Source organism: Bos indicus x Bos taurus, chromosome 28 (assembly GCF_003369695.1).
Source record: "Bos indicus x Bos taurus breed Angus x Brahman F1 hybrid chromosome 28, Bos_hybrid_MaternalHap_v2.0, whole genome shotgun sequence".
Taxonomy (NCBI): Eukaryota; Metazoa; Chordata; class Mammalia; order Artiodactyla; family Bovidae; genus Bos; species Bos indicus x Bos taurus.
Window position 1 is genome coordinate 29636932 of NC_040103.1, and position 19464 is coordinate 29656395.

Consider the following 19464-nt stretch of genomic DNA (forward strand, 5'->3'; position numbering starts at 1 on the left):
GTCATTTTTCTCTGCCACGTATCACTTTCCCTCTAGTCCTTCCTGCCAGGACTAGCGGCTCTGGGGAAGTGGCCGGCTGAGCTGGCCGCTAAGCCGCGCATGCGCCACATGCCCCTGTGGCGTAGGACCCATCGCTACTCAGAGCCAGGCGGGGACCGGTGCTGCGGCCGTCGGCCGCCAGAGTAGACATGGGGGCCGGCCGCCCGGGGTCTGTGCTTGCTGTCCTGGGAGTGCTTGGTGTCTGTGCGACCAGAGGCCCAGGACTCGCGGCGGAGGGGAAGACCGGCGGGGAGGCGGAGTGGGCGGAGCCGTGGGATGGCGCGGTTTTCCGGCCTCCCTCGGCGCTGGGCGCAGTGGGGGTGGCTCGCAGTCCGGGGGCCCCGCGGCCCGGGAGGGAGGAGGCGGTGGACCTGCCGGTGCTGCTGTGGTGGAGCCCGGGGCTGTTTCCTCACTTCCCGGGCGACTCGGAGCGCATCGAGTGCGCGCGCGGGGCGTGCGTGGCGTCCCGAGACCGACGGGTGCGGGGAGACTCGCGGACACGGGCGCTGCTCTTCTACGGCACCGACTTCCGCGCGTCTGAGGCGCCGCTTCCGCGCCTGGCGCACCAGAGCTGGGCGCTTCTGCACGAGGAGTCGCCCCTCAACAACTTCTTGCTGAGCCATGGTCCGGGCATCCGCCTCTTCAATCTTACCTCCACCTTCAGTCGCTACTCGGACTACCCGTTGCCGCTGCAGTGGCTGCCAGGGATCGCTTACCTGCGCCGCGCGGCACCTCCGCTCGAGGAGCGCGCAGAGTGGCGCCGCCGCGGCTATGCGCCGCTGCTCTATCTGCAGTCCCACTGCGACGTGCCTGCGGACCGAGACCGCTACGTGCGCGAGCTCATGCGCTACATTCCGGTGGGTGAGGGCCGGGCGGAGCGGGAAGGGGAGGGTGGCGCGTGGGGCTGAGACCGGGACCCCTGGTGTCCTGGCCGACGTGCTGTACCCTCTTGATGGCCGTGCTCTACCCCTCTCAGGTGGACTCCTATGGGAAGTGCCTGCAGAATCGGGAGCTGCCCGCGCCGCGGTTACGGGACACAGCCACAGCCACCACCGAGGATCCAGAGCTCTTGGCCTTCTTGTCCCGCTATAAATTCCATTTGGCTCTCGAAAATGCCATCTGCGACGACTACATGACAGAAAAATTGTGGCGCCCCATGCACCTCGGTGCTGTGCCCGTGTACCGCGGCTCTCCCTCTGTGAGGGACTGGATGCCGAACAATCACTCCATCATCCTCATTGACGACTTTGAGTCGCCGCAGAAGCTGGCAGAGTTTATTGACTTCCTGGACAAAAATGATGAAGAATATATGAAATACTTGGCATACAAGCAACCTGGGGGCATCACTAACCAGTTCCTTCTGGATAGTTTGAAGCAGCGCGAATGGGGAGTGAATGACCCCTTACTACCTAACTACCTTAACGGCTTCGAGTGTTTTGTCTGTGACCACGAACTGGCGCGGCTGGATGCCGAGAAGGCCCACGCAGCCTCTCCTGGGAACATACCGGTCCCTGAGCCTTATATTGCCCAGCCCTCACACATGGACTGCCCAGTGCCCACACCTGGGTTTGGCAGTGTGGAGGAGATTCCTGAGAATGACAGGTAAGGATAGCTGGGGTCCCCTGGGGCTATCAAATCAAATGAGTTACAGACTTGCTTCCTGCAGGCAATAAACTAGCCCTGGGTGCTGAGGCGATGTTGTATAAGGAAATTATGACATGAGGTCACTGTGCCTTTAAGGTATCAAGAATCTAAGAGAAGACAAATTGCGAAAGAGCAGTAGAAAATGTGAGAGGTAATTGAGGGCAACAACATACGAAAATCAGCTTTTATAAACGGTGTTTGTAGTAGTGATTCAAAAAAAGCTTCAACTAGAGCAGAGGGCCTGTTTAGGGAAGTGATGAGGGACAAAGTTGGGCCAGGTTATACATATTCTGAATACCAGGCCCTGGAGCTGGACTGTCCTGAAAATCAACTCAGCTGTTTATTGAGCATCTTCAACATGGTGGGGCTGTGGATGAGAAATACATTAGTGTTTCCAGGGAGGTTTGCCTGCAGTAATCAGGGTTTATGCCTGTTAACTTGGTCTAACTATTAACAGCATCTCCTTTGACTCTTAAAATTACCCTGATTTGGATGATAAATTATGTTTGTCCTAGACAGAATAGAAGGGATGCTTTCAAAAGATGATTAATGATTGTGGCCAATGTGGATTAGAAGGGAAGTGAGGAGGCTACTGAAGTAGGCAGCAGAAGGTGGTGGCATTGGAAACAAGGTCAGCATAGGAGATGGGTTATAAAAACGTTGAAGCCATTTGCAGCAAACCACAGCTGTTAGGGGAGCGGTGAGATAATGTTTGAGAGAGACTGCTAGAATGACCTGCAGAGATCACCGTGGACAGTGGATGGCGGCAGAGGGCTGGCACAGTTTGGTCCTGGGAGTGGAGTGGATTTGTATCCAGTAATTTACATCAGGTAATTTGTATCTAGTTTGTGCAGAACATATTATGATTTATCAGAAGAAAAGTGTAACATTAAAAAAAGAGAAACATTCACGTTATGGCTCATCTACACACTGGATACTTTCGCACTTCTTGATTACTGAAACAGGTGTAACATAAAAAGTAACCATCTAAATACTGGATACTAGACACTGGATACTCTTGCACTTCTTGATTACTGAAACAGGTGTAACATAAAAAGTAACCATCTAAATACACTCACTTGCTTTTCTTAGGAAGATTACTGTTTCCATAGTTTGGCCCCTGCTCTGCCTACCTCTTAATTCCCTCCACATTTGGAGACCAAGAGCAGGCAAGTCAGGAAATTTAACTCACTGGGATATGTGTATGTGTGTAGGGGGGCTTGGATAATGAATTTGTGTTTTTGGCTCACTGCCTGTCACTTAGATTAGTACTGGATTTACTTCACATTTCCTTCCCTCAAAGCAGATCCTTGGTCCTAACCAGAAATCAGTGTATCTGCTGAAGATTTCTTTGGCCATTGGGAGAAAGGTAGGATTCCTAGTTGTACTGAGGCTCCATAATCCAACTCTCATTTTGATGTTTCAGCTGGAAGGAGATGTGGCTGCAAGATTATTGGCAAGGTCTGGACCAGGGGGAAGCTCTCACTGCCATGATCCACAACAATGAGACACTTCAGGGGAAATTTTGGGATTACCTAACAGAGATCTTCATGAAAAGGAACCAAAATCTCTAATTGCTCATACAAGTATTTAACTTGACACAGCTAAGGAGATGGAAGTCCTTATACAACCATGGGACATGAAGGATATCCAATGCACAAGTCCTTAATGAACACTGTCTTACCATGAATCCAAGGAGTAAGTTATATCCACTGATATTTTATTCTAATCATGTGTAGCCAGGGTCTCAGCCTATGGTAATAGAGCCTCTTCTCACGAGAGATGGAGGCATCCAGTTTTTGATTCAATGGGAACCAGAAGCCTGAAACACCCCATTTGATTCAAGGTGCTGATCAACAGAATTTTTAAAGAACTCCTTCTTTTTCTAGCTCTTTCAGCCTCTCAGTCATGATTTGGGACATGTTAGTTCTTGGCTGTGAATGAGGTAAGACGGGCCAGGTTTAGAGTATGAAAACCTCTCCTGTATTCTTTAAACTGCTCATTATTTTTTTTAAATTTAAATTTATTTAATTGGAGGCTAATTACTTTACAATATTGCATTGGTTTTACCATACATCAACATGAATCCGCCACGGGTGTACACGTGTCCCCAATCCTGAACCCCCCTCCCACCTCCCTCCCCGTACCATCCCTCTGGGTCATCCCAGTGCACCAGCCCCGGGCATCCTGTATCCTGCATCGAACCTGGACTGGCAATTCGTTTCTTATATGATATTATACATGTTTCAATGCCATTCTCCCAAATCATCCCACCCTCTCCCTCTCCCACAGAGTCCAAGAGACTGTTCTATAGGTCTGTGTCTCTTGCTGTCTCGCATACAGGGTTATCATTACCATCTTTCTAAATTCCATATATATGCGTTAGTATACTGTACTGGTGTTTTTCTTTCTGGCTTACTTCACTCTGTATAATCGGCTCCAGTTTCATCCACCTCATAAACCACTATTATTCAATACCTTTTCCTAATTTCTATTCCTATCTCTTGCTTTATAAACTATTTATGTTGGTGGTGAAGCAAAACTCCTGGTGGGTTGTATTCTGGCTCTCTGGAGTTGTAATTTTTTTATATCACTTACTTTGCCTTTCATGTCAGCTTTTTTGAGTGGCTTTTCTTGCCTGGTTTTCCACAATTTCTGTTGGAGATGGAGTAGCCTTACCACCATTCCCACACTTATTCCCACCTGCATTAAACTGGCTAGAGATTGGACACCTTTTCTTAGTGCTGATTTGCTTCATATCTAGGGCATATCTGAAATTCCTTCTCACCTCATGAATATCAAAATTCAGAGGCTAATAAATATCACGTCAACTTAAGGAATCATCCTGCTCTATTTTAGAGATGGAGACTCAGGCTGCAAATGATAGCAGAAAAAGTTATCATCATTTCAAAAGGTTAAAATAGGTCAATGTGAATCAAAGCACAAATTGTTATAGGTCTTTGGTCTTTTTCTGTCTGCCTAATGAATTCTTCTATTTTATTATCTTTATATGCTACAAAAGTCCATTTCCCCCAAAAACTCATGAAAATTATGGAGGAAGAATCAGCCCAGCAATATAGCTCTAGTAATTATCTCATATTATCTCATATTCTGTGGCACTTTTAAGTGGGATAAACATTCCAACTTCATCCATTCTATTACTGTTACAGTACATAACTTTATAGCACTTACTGAGGCCACATTTTGATGAAGTCCATCTAAGGCCCTAAACCCAAGGAAATGAGAGATGAAGCAAGACCATTTAAGCCGTCATGAGTGGCTGGCTAAATAAAAAGCTGTTAGATTTGGGGAGGTAGCCAAACACTTCTACTACTGTGGTTTAAACATACAGCTTAATGGAGAGGGAGATCATCTGCTTTTTCTGGGGCAGTGGAACAAGAACACCTTGGATCTTAGAACTACACTGGTTGTAATGTATTAATGAATTATCACTAGAGAACTCCCATAGCTTATCAATATATCTGGTTTAGTGTGTATGCATGTGTATATACACACATTATTTACAGACATATATGTGGTTGTAAAGACTGAAGAGGAAGATGATGCTTATGACTTCAGTATAGACTGTATAATAGGACCTTGGGTTTCTGTAAGGTTTTGTTTTTAATATTTTGAACAGCCTGCTAAGCTGTTCTATGTGTGATATACCAGTTTGTTTTTAAATTAAAAAAATCTAGCTATTTACATCAAAGCTAACATCAAGTGTTTATTTTAAAACATAATGGCACTTGCTTTGAATGGGGTAAAGATCAGAGACTTTATAATTTTTGGCTGACATGAAACTATATAATATCCCACAAAATGGAAATGTTGCAACAGATCTCACAATAAACATTTATATATGTGGGGTGTTCATATATATATTGGGCTTCCCTTGAGGCTCAGCTGGTAAAGGATCTGCCTGCAATGTGGGAGACCTGGGTTTGATCCCTGGGTTGGGAAAATCCCCTGGAGAAGGGAAAGGTTACCCACTCCAGTATTCTGGCCTAGAGAATTCCATGGACTGTGTATAGTTCATGGGGTCGCAGTTGGATTTCCACTCTCATATATACATATATGATGCTTCCACTAGGGCCCCACACTTATTGTGACCTTTGAAGATGTAGCCAACCAAAGTTATAATTTAGGCTGGATTTCACTGCCAGGGTGATTCTTTTTTTCTTTTTTTGTGTCATACAGCTTGTGGGACCTCAGTTCCCTGACCTGGGACTGAATCTGGGCCCGTGGCAGTGAAAGAGCAGAGTCCCAACCACTGGACCACCAGGGAACTCCCTATTTTCATTTTATTTAATAAAAAATGCCCTTCAGGACTTCCTTAGCAGTCCAGTGTTTAAGACTCTGCCTTCCAATGCAGCGGGGTAAGTTTGATCCTTAATTCCCTGGTCCCGAACTAAGTTCCCACATGCCCCAAGGAGCAGCCAAGAAAAAAAAGGGCCCTTCGTAACAGTATAGAAAGTTTTCTGTTTAGACTTTTGCAGAAAAGAACAAGACAGACCTTTGAAATACTTAATGTTAAAATTTGATATAGTACGGACTCTTACAAAAGCCAAATTCAGGACTTAGACTTCTAAGCGTGCAAACTATTTAAATGCAGACACCGGTTTATATTGTATACAAAATACAGTATTACCAAGTGCAAACTAAGGTTAGGACTCAAATTTCATTATGTGCAATAAAATGGGTAGGCAATGGTTATGCAAGGTGTAGAATCATTCTTTCTTCTCCAGTTTAATTACACCAGTTCAACTGGCATTACCTTAGCACTTTTATGTACAAAGTAGGCCAGTTGTTTATGAATGATTGTGGAGACTCATCCCTGGTTTGTGGTCAGTGCTTCGGAGACTTTCTTTATTCCTCTTACCACAAAAGTATTCACAAAAGAGCAGGGTAAGCCAGGTGCTACCTTTCCACAAGGGAAAGCAGAACCAGAAGTAGCCACATGGCTCTCCAACTAAAGGCTTCACTTTCTCAGCAATGTGAATTTTCTGTGGTTTGGGGCCCAGCCTGCTCTGTATACCGCAGCAGGCTTGAAGTTATTAGTGGTAGAAGTGTCCAATAGGAATCAACTTTATTTGTGTTGCTGGAGTGGGGGTGGAGCATGGGGCTGATGCCTTTATAATTCCCAAGAGTTGCTATTTTCTATTATCTCAGGTTTAATTTTGTATTAATAAATGGCTTCTTTTTAAACAGTGTCTTCTGCTTGATTTTATTTCTGGGGTGAACATGGTAAAGTTGGAGACTTGCAAAAATATTTCAAACATTTGTTCATTTAACAAATATGTATTGGCATTACTCTAGGCCTTGGGATATGGCACTGAGCAAGATTGACAAGGTCCCTTCTCTCATTATGTGTACATTTTAAGTGGGTGTTGGGGTTAAAGCCGTAAACAAACAATAAATGAATAAGATAATCCAGAGTATGATAGATACTATGAAGAAAATAAAACATGTTGATGGTGGTTTAGCATGGAAGTCAGGGAACTCCTCTTTGACATCAAGTGAGACTCAACAGAACAAAAAGAGCCAGTCATGCGGAGATAAATGGGACGATTCTAAATATCTGACAAGTGATTAGCGCACACTCAATTTACATAACCAAATAAAAACTGCTCCTCCAAAGTAATCATCTTATGAACTATAAGACTGTCCAAGTTATCCTTTCATTACCAGAAACATTTCTTGGAGATCATGTGTAAATGCCTTGAGCATCAGTGGTACATCTTTGGACTGAGTTTTGTAAACAGCTAAGTCACTTCAGAGGGGCAGGGGGTAGAAGAGGTCACTTAGAACCAAGTCTAGTTAAAGCTAGGCATTACAATCCAAGGGCCAAGTGTATAAATAGAGATGATACTGCAAAGTATCTTAGCAGGATTGGCGAGAAGATTAAATAAAACAATGAATGTGAGAAAGTGCTTAAACCTCACCCTATCCAATGAGATCACTACAAATGAGAAAACTGTCGTGTCCAGCTCGACAGCACAGGTTCCCCAAACCGCCGGCGTGGCAGAAGAGTGAGAAACACTCAAAGTTACAGCGGGGATCGGGATGAACACCCCCACGAGGTGAAGGCGTCCAAGCTGATCTCAAGTCTGATTTATTATACTTTTTGAGACTTGCTTGTATGTGTTTATGTGAGCATAGCAGGCCAGGTGGCCTTCAATGATAATCCTGTGCAGTTAACATTTAATATTTTTGTATCCCTGTTTTTCTGCCTCAAGGACAGAGACCCAGGTAGTCTCTGTGTGCCGCCCAGGCACCAAGGACAGGAACAGTCTGCTGCTGGCTTTCCATCCCAGGTGTCCATCCTGCTTTCAAGATGTTTGCTGTTCCTTCCTGGATTCCTTCACGAGTCACATACTGAGTCATGTCCTCTCAGCAAGATTGTTTAATTCTTTTGTCAGGCCTTTTAGTAGGCCTGTCTCCTACATCTCCCCCTTTTTGTTTCTGTAGATAACTGAATATAGTCAAGAAGGCTAACTGTTTCTGCTGCTGCTTTCATGTTCTTCTCCAGACTATACAGAGACAAAACAGAATAAAACATTGCAACTAATTATAAGTCCATAACCATAGGATTTGATTTGTTTGAGAGGATTTAAGGAAGACAGTCCATCAGCTATAGCATTAAGCAAAGAGCCAGTAATCACATCAAGTTTTTTATTAAACATGTCTAGAATGTCACATTGTAACTCTTGTATATCTTATGTAATATTTCCTTGATTTAGTAAATGTCGTTTAACTTTATCCCAGTTAAAAGTCAATTGATTATACATATTTATGTGCAGTCACACAGAATGATGTGTAATTCAAGTCACTCTCTAGTCTTAATTGTTTTTGTAGACTTACCAATTGATCTCCTAATAAATAACAGTATGTTGTAAGCCAGCCACTTGTGAAGCCAATTTTTCATCTATTTTTTGTTGAGTGGACCAAAGAACGTCTGCATCCTTATGCCAATCTTGTACAAAATGAAGTTTGAACAGATTGATGCAATGCTACACTGCTGTAGTGGTGGTTATTGCTATAATTCCCAGAATAGCTGCTATTTAACATACCAATAAATCTTTTTGTTCTTTTTAAAGTTGCTTTTATAATTTCTTCTATGGCATAAAGAGTAGGGCTTTCTTGCCAGCCTCTTTGTAAATCCACTGGTATCCAAATACCTGTCCAAGTTTTTAAAACATAAATACTTTGCCAAGATTCATTGAAAGGAATGGTATTGTTTAAACAAGTATAAAAAGAATGATTTATACAATTTATGAGACCAGTAGAGATGTTACATATCGCTGGCCCTAACATAAGCACAAAAGGTAATCTTACACAGGCCTGAATAGTATGAGTAGAATTTTTAGTAAAATTAAAAGTTGCCTTAGGATCGTTTAAGATATATTCAGTATAATGGCCATTCCAAGCCTTAAGGGTTTTTAAAGCCATAGGTATCTTCCAAATCTCATTATGTACTGGGTGATGGATAAGTTGAGGAATGGGGGGAGCAAATCCCTCTCCATGCCATATCAAAGATGCATTTCCATATGTACCAAGTGTGTTATTATGATATATCCATGGACTAGAAATACTTGTTCCTTTAATCTTAGGGGTTCCTCTAGGGCCCTAATCTATAATCTGTCCCTCAGGAGTATTTAGTAACAGATGACCTTCAGACCCTCTACCATTTTTCCACTGGATCCAGTCCTCCATCCATACCATGTCCTATTCTTAAAAGCATAGCCTGGGAGATTAGGAGGACGATAATGTATGGTGGAATTTTCTCTTTCTTTAAAAGTAAGTGCTGTTAATAAGAAAAAAGTGTTCTTATTCTCTCCAGGCTTTTCTACAATAGAAAGCCATCCCCAGAATCCCGTCTTTAAACAGAATTCTCCAAATCCTATACAAATGGATGTGCTGTCTGTTCTTACTGTATAATTTTTTAGAGATTGTCCTTCTTCTTCCTCTTTTAAAGGAAGGCTTGGATCATAAGGACCAGGAAGCCAGGCTGAATCATTGACAAATATGGGAATACTGAATCTTCCTATGTAATGGGTCTTAATAAAGGAGGATTGAGAATATATGCCCAATAATGATGACTGGAATCAGCCTGAACACTTACTGACATTGTGATAAGGGTTACCATAGCCAGTAGTAGATTGGCAGATGTTTTTGAAAGGCCATGATGATGAACTAGGCTCTCAGCTTCCTGTGATAACTTTTCTGCCCCCAAGTGGGTATTGTGGCAGTTCACGTTCGCTTGGTCTTGGCAGGCCCAAGTTCTAACGTAAGGTGCGGCATGGCATGCGTCAGAAGTCTGGAGGGTGGGTCTATATCAAATCATGTTTTTTTCTTTCCAATACCAGATTCTCCTCCTCAGGATCCATCGGTGTTCATTTTCCTCTATTAAGGTAAGAGCATACCCTCTTCCTTGTTTAAGCATGATAGCCAGCTTCCATTCCCTGTCCTCTTTCCACAATATTTTTTGCCAAACCTCCTGTAAGGGAGAAACTTTAAGGGAAGTATCTTTAGTCTGTTGTGAAAAGTTCCAGTGAACCTCAGCTGCTGGTTTCTCATATAGCCCTCTTATGTCCAAAAAATTTAGAGTAAAAAGAGCTAGAACTATTTTATCCTTAGGGGAAACAGGTCCCAAGCCATACTGTCCTCCCCCTTTTTGTTTCTGTAGTATAAGTTTTAAAGTTCGGTGGGCATGTTTGATGATGGCTTGTCCTTGAGGATTATAAGGAATACCTGTAATATGTTTAATAGACCAGTCAGCTAAAAATTTTTGAAAGATATGATTTTTATAAGAAGGCCCATTGTCAGTTTTTATAGTTTTTGGTAGGCCCATATAGGCAAGAGCTTGTCGTAAGTGAGGGATACATTGAACAGTTGACTCTCCATTATGAACTGAAGCAAAAATCATTCCAGAATATGTGTCAATGGAAACATGTATTAAACCTAAATTACCAAAACACGGCATATGAGTAACATCAGTTTGCAGTACGTCATTAGGATATAATCCACAAGGATTTACGGGCACTGATTTATGGGCACTATTGTGGAAGTCTGACAGGTAGGGCACTGAGAAACAATATTTTTAGCTTGTTGTCGGGATAACTGAAATCAATATTGTAATCCTCTGACGTTAATGTAAGTTAAAGCATGAAACTAAGTGGGAGTAAGGAATGTAGTTAATTTAACATCAATCTGGTCATTACCTTCTGATAAAGGTTCTGGTAATTGAGAATGAGAGCGGGTATGAGTAATATGAAATGGAAATTGTCGATCCCTAACTATATCTTGTAATTTCAAAAATAACTGATGAATGGGAAGGTCCGAGACAGGAATATGAATAGTTTCTATCTGGAAACTTACCTTAACAGCATATTGAGAATCTGAGATGATATTAATGGGTATTACAATGTCTGACAGGACAGTAATTATGGCATCTACTTCAGCTTGTTGTATTGATGAATATGATGATTGCCAAATTTTGGTGGTTGGACCATAATATCCATCCTTACATTCTTTATTTGCATCTGTAAAAAAGATAGGAGCACACTCAATAGGTTTTGTTTTAGTTATTCTAGGCAATTTAAAAACATGTTTTTTAAGAAAATTAATTTAGAAGATGGATCAGATCAGATCAGATCAGTTGCTCAGTCGTGTCCGACTCTTTTCGACCCCATGAATTGCAGCACACCAGGCCTCCCTGTCCATCACCAACTCCCGGAGTTCACTCACACTCACGTCCATTGAGTCAGTGATGCCATCCAGCCATCTCATCCTCTGTCGTCCCCTTCTCCTCCTGCCCCCAATCCCTCCCAGCATCAGAGTCTTTTCCAAGAGTCAACTCTTTGCATCAGGTGGCCAAAGTACTGGAGTTTCAGCTTTAGCATCATTCCTTCCAAAGAAATCCCAGAGTGACAATCAGTTGTACCAATAAAATCAGATAATGCTATCTGCCATTCCATGTTTTGTGCAAAAAGTCATTCTATCTGACCTTTAGCTAAAGGAACTATTATATATTTGGGATCATATCCTGAAATTTGTTGAATACGAGTCCTCGATTTAAAAATCAATTTACTAATAAGGTCTACATAGGCAGTCAATAATTTTGTTTGTTTATGGGGTAAAAATACCTGTTGTAATTATAAATTCATTTTTCCGTATTATTCCTGTAGGAGAATGAGGTGTAGGCATAATTAAAGCAGTTAAAGGTTGCTGAATATCAATTCGAGATAACTGTTTTTGTTGCATGCCTTGATTCATTTCTTGTAATTCTCGATTGGCTTCAGCTCTAAGTGTTCATGGACTGCTGAGATCTGTATCTCCTTTTAGAGTATTAAATAAATTTGTCAAAGCATAATTAAGGATAACCAGTGTAGGTCATCGGAGAAGGCGATAGCACCCCACTCCAGTACTCTTGCCTAGAAAATCCCATGGACAGAGAAGCCTGGTAGGCTGCAGTCCATGGGGTCACGAAGAGTCGGACATGACTGAGCGACTTCACTTTCACTTTTCACTTTCATGCATTGGAGAAGGAAATGGCAACCCACTCCAGTGTTTTTGCCTGGAGAATCCCAGGGACGGCGGAGCCTGGTGGGCTGCCGTCTATGGGGTCGCACAGAGTCGGACACGACTGAAGCTACTTAGCAGCAGCAGCAGCAGCAGCAGTGTAGGTCATAACCAATTAGTATCTCCTAATAATTTTTGCAAGTCGTTCAGAGTATTAAGGTGATCAGTTCTAATTTGTATCTTTTGAGAGGATACTGTATGATGATTAAGAATGTATCCCAAATAATTATTTTCTATATTTTATCCGGGGCAATTATTAAGCCGAATTCTTTCAATATATTTTGAGTGTCTAAAAATATATGGTGCAATAACTGATTATCTGGATAAGCCAATAAAATATCATCCATATAATGTATAACATAAGCCTGGGGATATTTTTGTCTAATGATAGATAAGGGCTGATTAATAAAAATGTGACATAAAGTAGGACTTTCATTAAGGTCCTTTCATTGGAGAAGGAAATGGCAACCCACTCCAGTGTTTTTGCCTGGAGAATCCCAGGGATGGGGGAGCCTGGTGGGCTGCCGTCTATGGGATCACACAGAGTCGGACACGACTGAAGTGACTTAGCAGCAGCAGCAGCAGCAGGACTATTCATCATCCTTGAAGTAAGACAGTCCATTGATATCTCTGACTGGTATTAATGCTAGGACAGTAAAAGCAAACTTAGGAGCATCAGAAAGATCTAAAGAAACAGCAAAAAAACAATCTTTTAAGTATATTATTGTAAGATGTCATTTTTTAGGAATCATAGATGGTAAGAGAATACCTGACCGTAAGGCTCCCATGGGTTCCATTACAGCATTAATTTTTCTTAGGTCTGTTAATATTCTCCATTTACCTGATTTCTTTTTTACAACAAAAACTAGGGAGTTCCAGGGGCTAGTAGATTCAATTATATGTCCTTGTTCTTTATGTTCTAGTATTAGCTCATATAATGCTTCCAATTTTTCTCTGGTTAAGGGCTACTGCTCCATCTATATGGGTTTTTCTGAAAGCCAAGTCAGTTTTAATGCAGTCTTTTTTGAAGCAGTGGCCCCTAGGATAAATTTGGATTTTGGAAAGGGTTATACACCATATTGGCCATAATTTGTTTAGCTTGTGGGGATATAGTGGGTATGGTTACATATGCTCCCCATTGCATTAATAAATCTCGTCCCCCAAAATTGATTGGAATATCTGCAACCAGAGGTTGCAAAGTGGCAGTTTGTTGTTCTGGGCCTTTACAGAGCATTGTTTGAGAGCTTTGACAGATATTCATAGTCCCTATTCCTGTTATAACAGTAGGAACTGATTTAATGGCCAGGAATGAGGTCAATGTTTTATAGCTATTATTGAAACATCAGCTCCTGTATCCATGAGCCCAGAAAATCTCTTTCTCATTATTTCTGTATCTAGTTTTGGTCTCTCATCAGTAACATAGGTCTGCCAATATACTTGTTTTCCCGTACTTCCAAATCCTCCTTCTCTTTTTCTAGGGGATTAATCTTTATGTAAGGCAACAGAAGGGAGTTGTGTAATTCAGTCTCCCTTATTTATTTGATATGGAATATTAGCACTCATCATAACATGAATTTCCCTTTCAAAGTCTTCAATGATTCCAATTTGTACTTGAATGCCCTTTATAGTTAGATTACTTCTACCAATCATAAGTCCAACAGTATTTTTTGGAAGAGGACCCCATATTCCTATAGGAATTTTACATACTCTCATAGATGGCATCAATAATTGATTATCTAGGGCAGGAATATCTATTGCTGCGCTGCCCGAGGTTACTGCTACTGCTACTGCTAAGTCACGTCAATCGTGTCTGTGCGACCCCATAGACGGCTGTCCAACAGGCTCCTCTGTCCCTGGGATTCTCCAGGCAAGAATACTGGAGTGGGTTGCCATTTCCTTCTCTAATGCATGAAAGTGAAAAGTGAAAGTGAAGTCGCTCAGTCATGTCTGACTCTTAGCGACCCCATGGACTGTAGCCTACCAGGCTCCTCCATCCATGGGATTCTCCAGGCAAGAGCACTGGAGTGGGTTGCCATTGCCCGAGGTTGTTGGGAGTAAATCATAGATTGATTGTTTTCTAATATTTGAGTGGGATATGTGAATGGGACTGCATTCCATGAACACGGATTGTTTTGGGAGCCCCTAGCTCGGCCCAGAAAGGTGTTTCCCAACAGAGGAGTCCCGTCTTTATGAAATTTGGAATGGCGTTGATTAGCCCAGTGATTTCCTTTTTGAAATTTAGAACATAATCCAGGGGCTTTAGCTTCCCCTTTTCGATCATTATTATTTATTTTACAATCTTTTTTCATTTGTCCCAGTTTTCTGCATCCATGACATTTAATTTTATTGTCCTTTTTTCCTTTTGAAAGGGCCTGTGCCAGTAACTGCATCTTATAGGGTTCTGATCCAGTATCATGACACGCCTTTATATAATCTTCCAAGTTGCTTTCCTGAGCTTTTAAAGGTTGGAGAGCCTTTTGGCATTCAGAGTTAGCATTGTCATAAGCCAACAGCTGTAAAAGCATGTCCCTTAGATTAGGGTGAGATACCGAGCTCATTAAATTTTTTCGAAGTCTGGCTATAAAGTCAACATAAGTGTCTCCATTAGACTGTCTAACTTGTGTAAATGATGGAGTAGTATGTCCAGGAGGATTAAGTTTTTCCCAAGCTCTTAAACATACAAATCGTACTTGGGAGAGGACCTGATCGTCAAATTGTAATTGAGCCTGTATTCCAAAATATCCTCCTGACCCCATCAGCTGCTCCAAGGAAATGTTAATAGGTGGATTTGAAGCAGCATTTTTATGAGCTTGTTGATTTGTTTCATCTTTCCACCAGGTTTTAAATTGTAAAAATTCAGAGGATGAAAAACAAGTTCTTGCAACCGTATCTCAGTCAAAAGGGATCAGCCTTTCAGCTTGTGAAAGTCCTTGAATTAAACCCACAGTATATGGAGAGTTAGTACCATATTGTGTACACGCTTGTTTTATCTCTTTGACTGTCTTAAAAGGCAGAGGGTGATAATCATAAGTAATAGCACCTTGTGGATACTGTGGACCAGGGGAAACCTGAGTGACCACCACAGGGAGGGCTAGGGCATCTTCATCCCCTTGTAGTTGTGCCTGTCTAATTCCCCTTTGAAAGGGAGAAATATGGTTGGGCACTGTCAGATGAGGTTCAAAATGCCGTCATCCCACGGAGTCTGCAGATCTAAAGGGGGTGGCTCTGTTAAGGGTGCTGAAGGATGAGCCACATTAACCATGGGAAAATGATCATTATTCCCACATGATTTTATTTTCTTTCGCTCTTTTCATTTGGGGCACAGAGGTGCTTTTCCCCCTTCAGAATCACTATTCTCATATAAACGAGATTCATTCTCTGATTGTTCATGTGTTGTCTCTACAGAATTTTCAGAATCAGAGGCTTCTGAATGTAAAGGTCCTAGCGCAGTGCTAATAAGATTTCCCAGTGACCAGGCAAAGGACTACGTTCCCCACTATGATACCCCACTATGATAAGCTCTGCATAGGCAACGCATAACTTCTTGCTATTCTTTATACCTTAAAGTCCCTCTATCTGGATCAAGTCAATAGCAATGTTTTTCAATAGCAGAAAGTAAGTCTTTTAAAGCAGAATGAGAAACTTGCACTCCCAAGCTTTTCAACAAAGTCTTTTAAGACTTGCATATAGGTCGGAGGTTTGGATTTTCGAATTATGTACTTATGTATTTATCGCTGATTAAATCATGGAGTTCTCTAAAAAAAAAAAAAAAAGACTTGCATATATGCTTAGGGCTTCCCTTGTGGCTCAGACGGTAAAGCGTCTGCCCACAATGCGGGAGATCAGGGTTCGATCCCTAGGTCGGGAAGATTTTCTGGAAAAGGAAATGGCAACTCATGCCCCATTGTTACTCTGATTGAATTATCCATGGGGTGTACTCACCAGGTACTTTCCACGTCCACCTCTTCGGTCGGAATTCCCTGCGTTCCTTGCCTCCTAAGGAGAAGCTCCGAAAGCTGGTTTCCCTTTCAGGTCCCTGTTGGGGCGCCACTTGTCTAGTCCAGCTCGACAGCACGGGTTCCCCAAAGCGCCACCGTGGCAAAAGAATGAGAAACACTCAAGAAAGGGAACCAACACCCCCACGAGGTGAAGGCGCCCAAACTGATTTCAAGTCTGCTTTATTATACTTTTTGAGACTTCCTTGTACGTGTTTACATGAGCATAGCAGGTCAGGTGGCCTTCAATGATAATCCTGTGCAGTTAACATTTAATATTTTTGTATCCCTGTTTTTCTGCCTCAAGGACAGAGACCCAGGTAATCTTTATGTGCCTCCCAGGCACCAAGGATAGGAACAGTCTGTTGATGGCTTTCCAACCCCAGGTGTCCATCCTGCTTTCAAGATGTTTTCTGTTCCTTCTTGGATTCCTTCAGGAATCACATACTGAGTCATGTCCTCTCAGCAAGATTGTTTAATTCTTTTGTCAGGCCTTTTAGTAGGCCTGTCTCCTACAAAAACGATTCTTTAAGCCGCAGCAGCTGTTCAAATAAATGAATCTATTTTTCTTCACGGCTTCGAAGTGGCTCTAAAGGTAATCAAAACCAACAGTTCTTTAAGGTTTATTAAAATTAATCATTCCCAAGTTAGCACCTTAAAGTCTCACATTTTGATCCGCTCCCATCCTCTCTGTCCTTGCCTATGTCAATCACTCTCTAATGCAGACTTTACCACCCGAAACTTGGGCTCTTTCCTGGGTGTTCCTGGCCCAGTACTGCCCAACACTTCAGGGCCCAGAGCTCACAAAAGTCAGCGTGGACCCACAAAACAGCCCCAAAGATTCTCCTCCTAACCTGCACAAGTGTCTACACCAGCCAGGGTCCGAAACCGGAATCAAGGCGACCCCGCCAAGAAAAGAAAGAAGAGCATCCCGGGGCAGGAGGTGAGTGGGTTGCAGCCGAACCTTATCCGGCTCGTAGGGGTCACGCAGGGTCACGCACGGCGCCGCAGAGCCTGCCGGGAGCTCCGTGCGCAATGGCGACGCCAAGCCTCCGGGGTCGGCTAGCACGGCTTGGGAATCCGCGGAAGCCTATACTGAAGCCCAATAAGCCTCTCATCCTAGCTAACCATGTCGGGGAACGGCGCCGGGAGAAGGGCGGTGAGTCCTCAGCCTTGGAGGCCCCAGAGCGGAAGCTGGAATAGTGCCGAAGGCTACTGGGTGGGAGGGTCGGAAAGTAAGGGTTTCTTTGTGACTGAGGATCCTCCCGTTCTGCTCCTCCAGAGGCGACCTGTATCACGGAGATGTCGATAATGATGGCTTGCTGGAAGCAGAATGAATTCCGCGACGAAGCGTGCAAAAAAGAGATCCGCGACTTCTTCGATTGTGCTTCGAGGGCTGAGGTGACAGGAGGCTTCTGGGGTGCCCTTTTGAGAGGAAAATAGGGGGCATACAGTAGTGGTTCTTTCTGCTCTTGCTTGGTGATAAGAAAGTCCCTCTCATTCTGAAAGGGAGAGGAGATTTTTGGAAGCTACTTGATCACGCCAGAGTGGGAAAGGTTACTGTTTTGAAATCGCTGTGATGCTGAGAGATTTGTTTCATTGCTTTCAGCTTTACCGGGTGCAAAATGAGGTTAATAATTAATATTCGTTTTATAGAATTTTTTTTATCAAGTGAAGACATGCATGGGAAAGCCACTTTTTAAAGTTTAAATTGCTTTTCAAATAGACATTATTGTTTAAACTAGAGACAGTAAAGGACAGATTGTTTAGTTTCCAGACTAAATTGCCGACTGGGAATTGTATACTAAATTGTATAATTCAGATTTTACAATCATTCGTGGATCCCAAGTCCTATGAATGAAAGGGAACTGGGAAGATGACACAGATCTCCAGGCTGGTTAACACCTTAGCGTAATTTGGGTTGTGTGAGAACTATTAGCTTAGGTCAGGGCCAACTTCAGAGCTGTCATTTTAATTTTTGTTCTGTGTTTTCAGGCAGCCCGAAAAATGAGATCAATCCAGGAGGATCTGGGAGAGTTGGGGAGTTTACCTCCCAGGAAGTTGAATAAGCTGTTACAGAGGTTTCCTAACAAGCCTCACCTCAGCTGAAAATGGAGGAGCATTTTCAATGACTGGACTTAGCTTCTGAGAATTAAACAGAGGCATTTTAGAGATATTTGCACTGCCATGCTCTCTTTGAAGAGTAGAAAGAGACAAAACACTGTCTTTTTTTTTTTTTTTTTTACCCTTTGGAAACATTATGTGGGTGGAAATTTTGCTTTATTTTGAAATAAAATCTTCTGAAGAGAACTTGGCCTTTTGTCGTGGATTAGGTACTCCCACCGTAGTTGAACCTTGCGTCCTCCCCTACATTCTGAAAGGTGTTTGCTCCCTGATTTGCACCAGGATCAGGACAAAAACCTTTATGTTGTCCTGCAGTTGAGGTCCTTTATACCATTTAGTGCCCTTGCCTTAGGATGCGTTAAGGTTGTTATCCGTATGTGCAGTTTTTTGCCATCATCTGTAAGTATATTTAGAGACGACCTATTTTTGTGCATAGCCTCTGTAAGGCGCTGCTGGAATAATCAGAGGCTCACAAATTAATAACCCACAGTTACTGCAGGTGAATTTTATTTGGCCCACACAGTTAAAATTTAAATTAGCTGACCACAATAGAAACTGTCATAAAAAGTCCACTTTTTCGCTTCCCTTAAAAAAAAAAAAAATCAAAAGATCTGACAATCCTAGTTTCTTATCTCCACATGGAAATAAAGATTAATCAAATAGAGTTGATTATCTCCATTCTCCAGAGATCTGGTCATGGGACTCCCCCAAGTGGTGAGACTAAGACTTAATTGGCAATTATCATCTTTATGTATTACCTGTTCAGTAGTGTCATTATCTGCTTTTGTGACCTCTTGATATTCTATAGCCTGCCCTTTTAGACATAACTGAGTTAACTTTTTTATGTACTTTACAGCACATAATATCCCCGTTAAATGTACAAAGGGATCAGCGGGGGTTTTAAAGCTCCAGTGGGATAATTATTAAGATAAATGAAGGGGCCATGCCTCCTTGAAGCACATACCCCATACCACCACATATCCCACTGATGGAGTACTGGACAACTGCCTATTCCGCCGGCTGAGGCTGTTAGGAAGAAGTTCCGTGCTTAGGTACTGTGGACTAGCCTTGAAGTTCT

General features: G+C 42.6%; 2 protein-coding genes and 1 long non-coding RNA gene across 4 annotated transcripts; 2 read left to right on the plus strand and 1 right to left on the minus strand.

Moving 5' to 3' along the window:
- The first annotated feature begins 106 nt into the window (after positions 1–106).
- On the plus strand, positions 107–6896 carry FUT11 (fucosyltransferase 11). The gene is made up of 3 exons (XM_027530572.1): positions 107–896; positions 1016–1641; positions 3110–6896. Exons 1-3 carry the CDS (start codon positions 189–191, stop codon positions 3255–3257), a joined length of 1482 nt encoding a protein of 493 aa, XP_027386373.1. The 5' UTR covers positions 107–188; the 3' UTR covers positions 3258–6896.
- Positions 6897–8344: 1448 nt separating this feature from the next.
- LOC113885320 lies at positions 8345–17256 on the minus strand. Of its 2 annotated transcripts, XR_003509178.1 has the most exons (4): positions 17117–17255; positions 16210–16851; positions 11065–11228; positions 8345–10197 (listed from the first exon to the last, which is right to left on the minus strand). It is a non-coding gene; the product is annotated as an uncharacterized LOC113885320 (long non-coding RNA). The 2 variants fall into 2 exon arrangements; XR_003509177.1 differs by having other exon boundaries at positions 16210–17256.
- Positions 17257–17260: 4 nt separating this feature from the next.
- On the plus strand, positions 17261–18572 carry CHCHD1 (coiled-coil-helix-coiled-coil-helix domain containing 1). Its single transcript, XM_027530573.1, has 3 exons — positions 17261–17421; positions 17545–17663; positions 18258–18572. Exons 1-3 carry the CDS (start codon positions 17298–17300, stop codon positions 18369–18371), a joined length of 357 nt encoding a protein of 118 aa, XP_027386374.1. The 5' UTR covers positions 17261–17297; the 3' UTR covers positions 18372–18572.
- Positions 18573–19464: the final 892 nt, after the last annotated feature.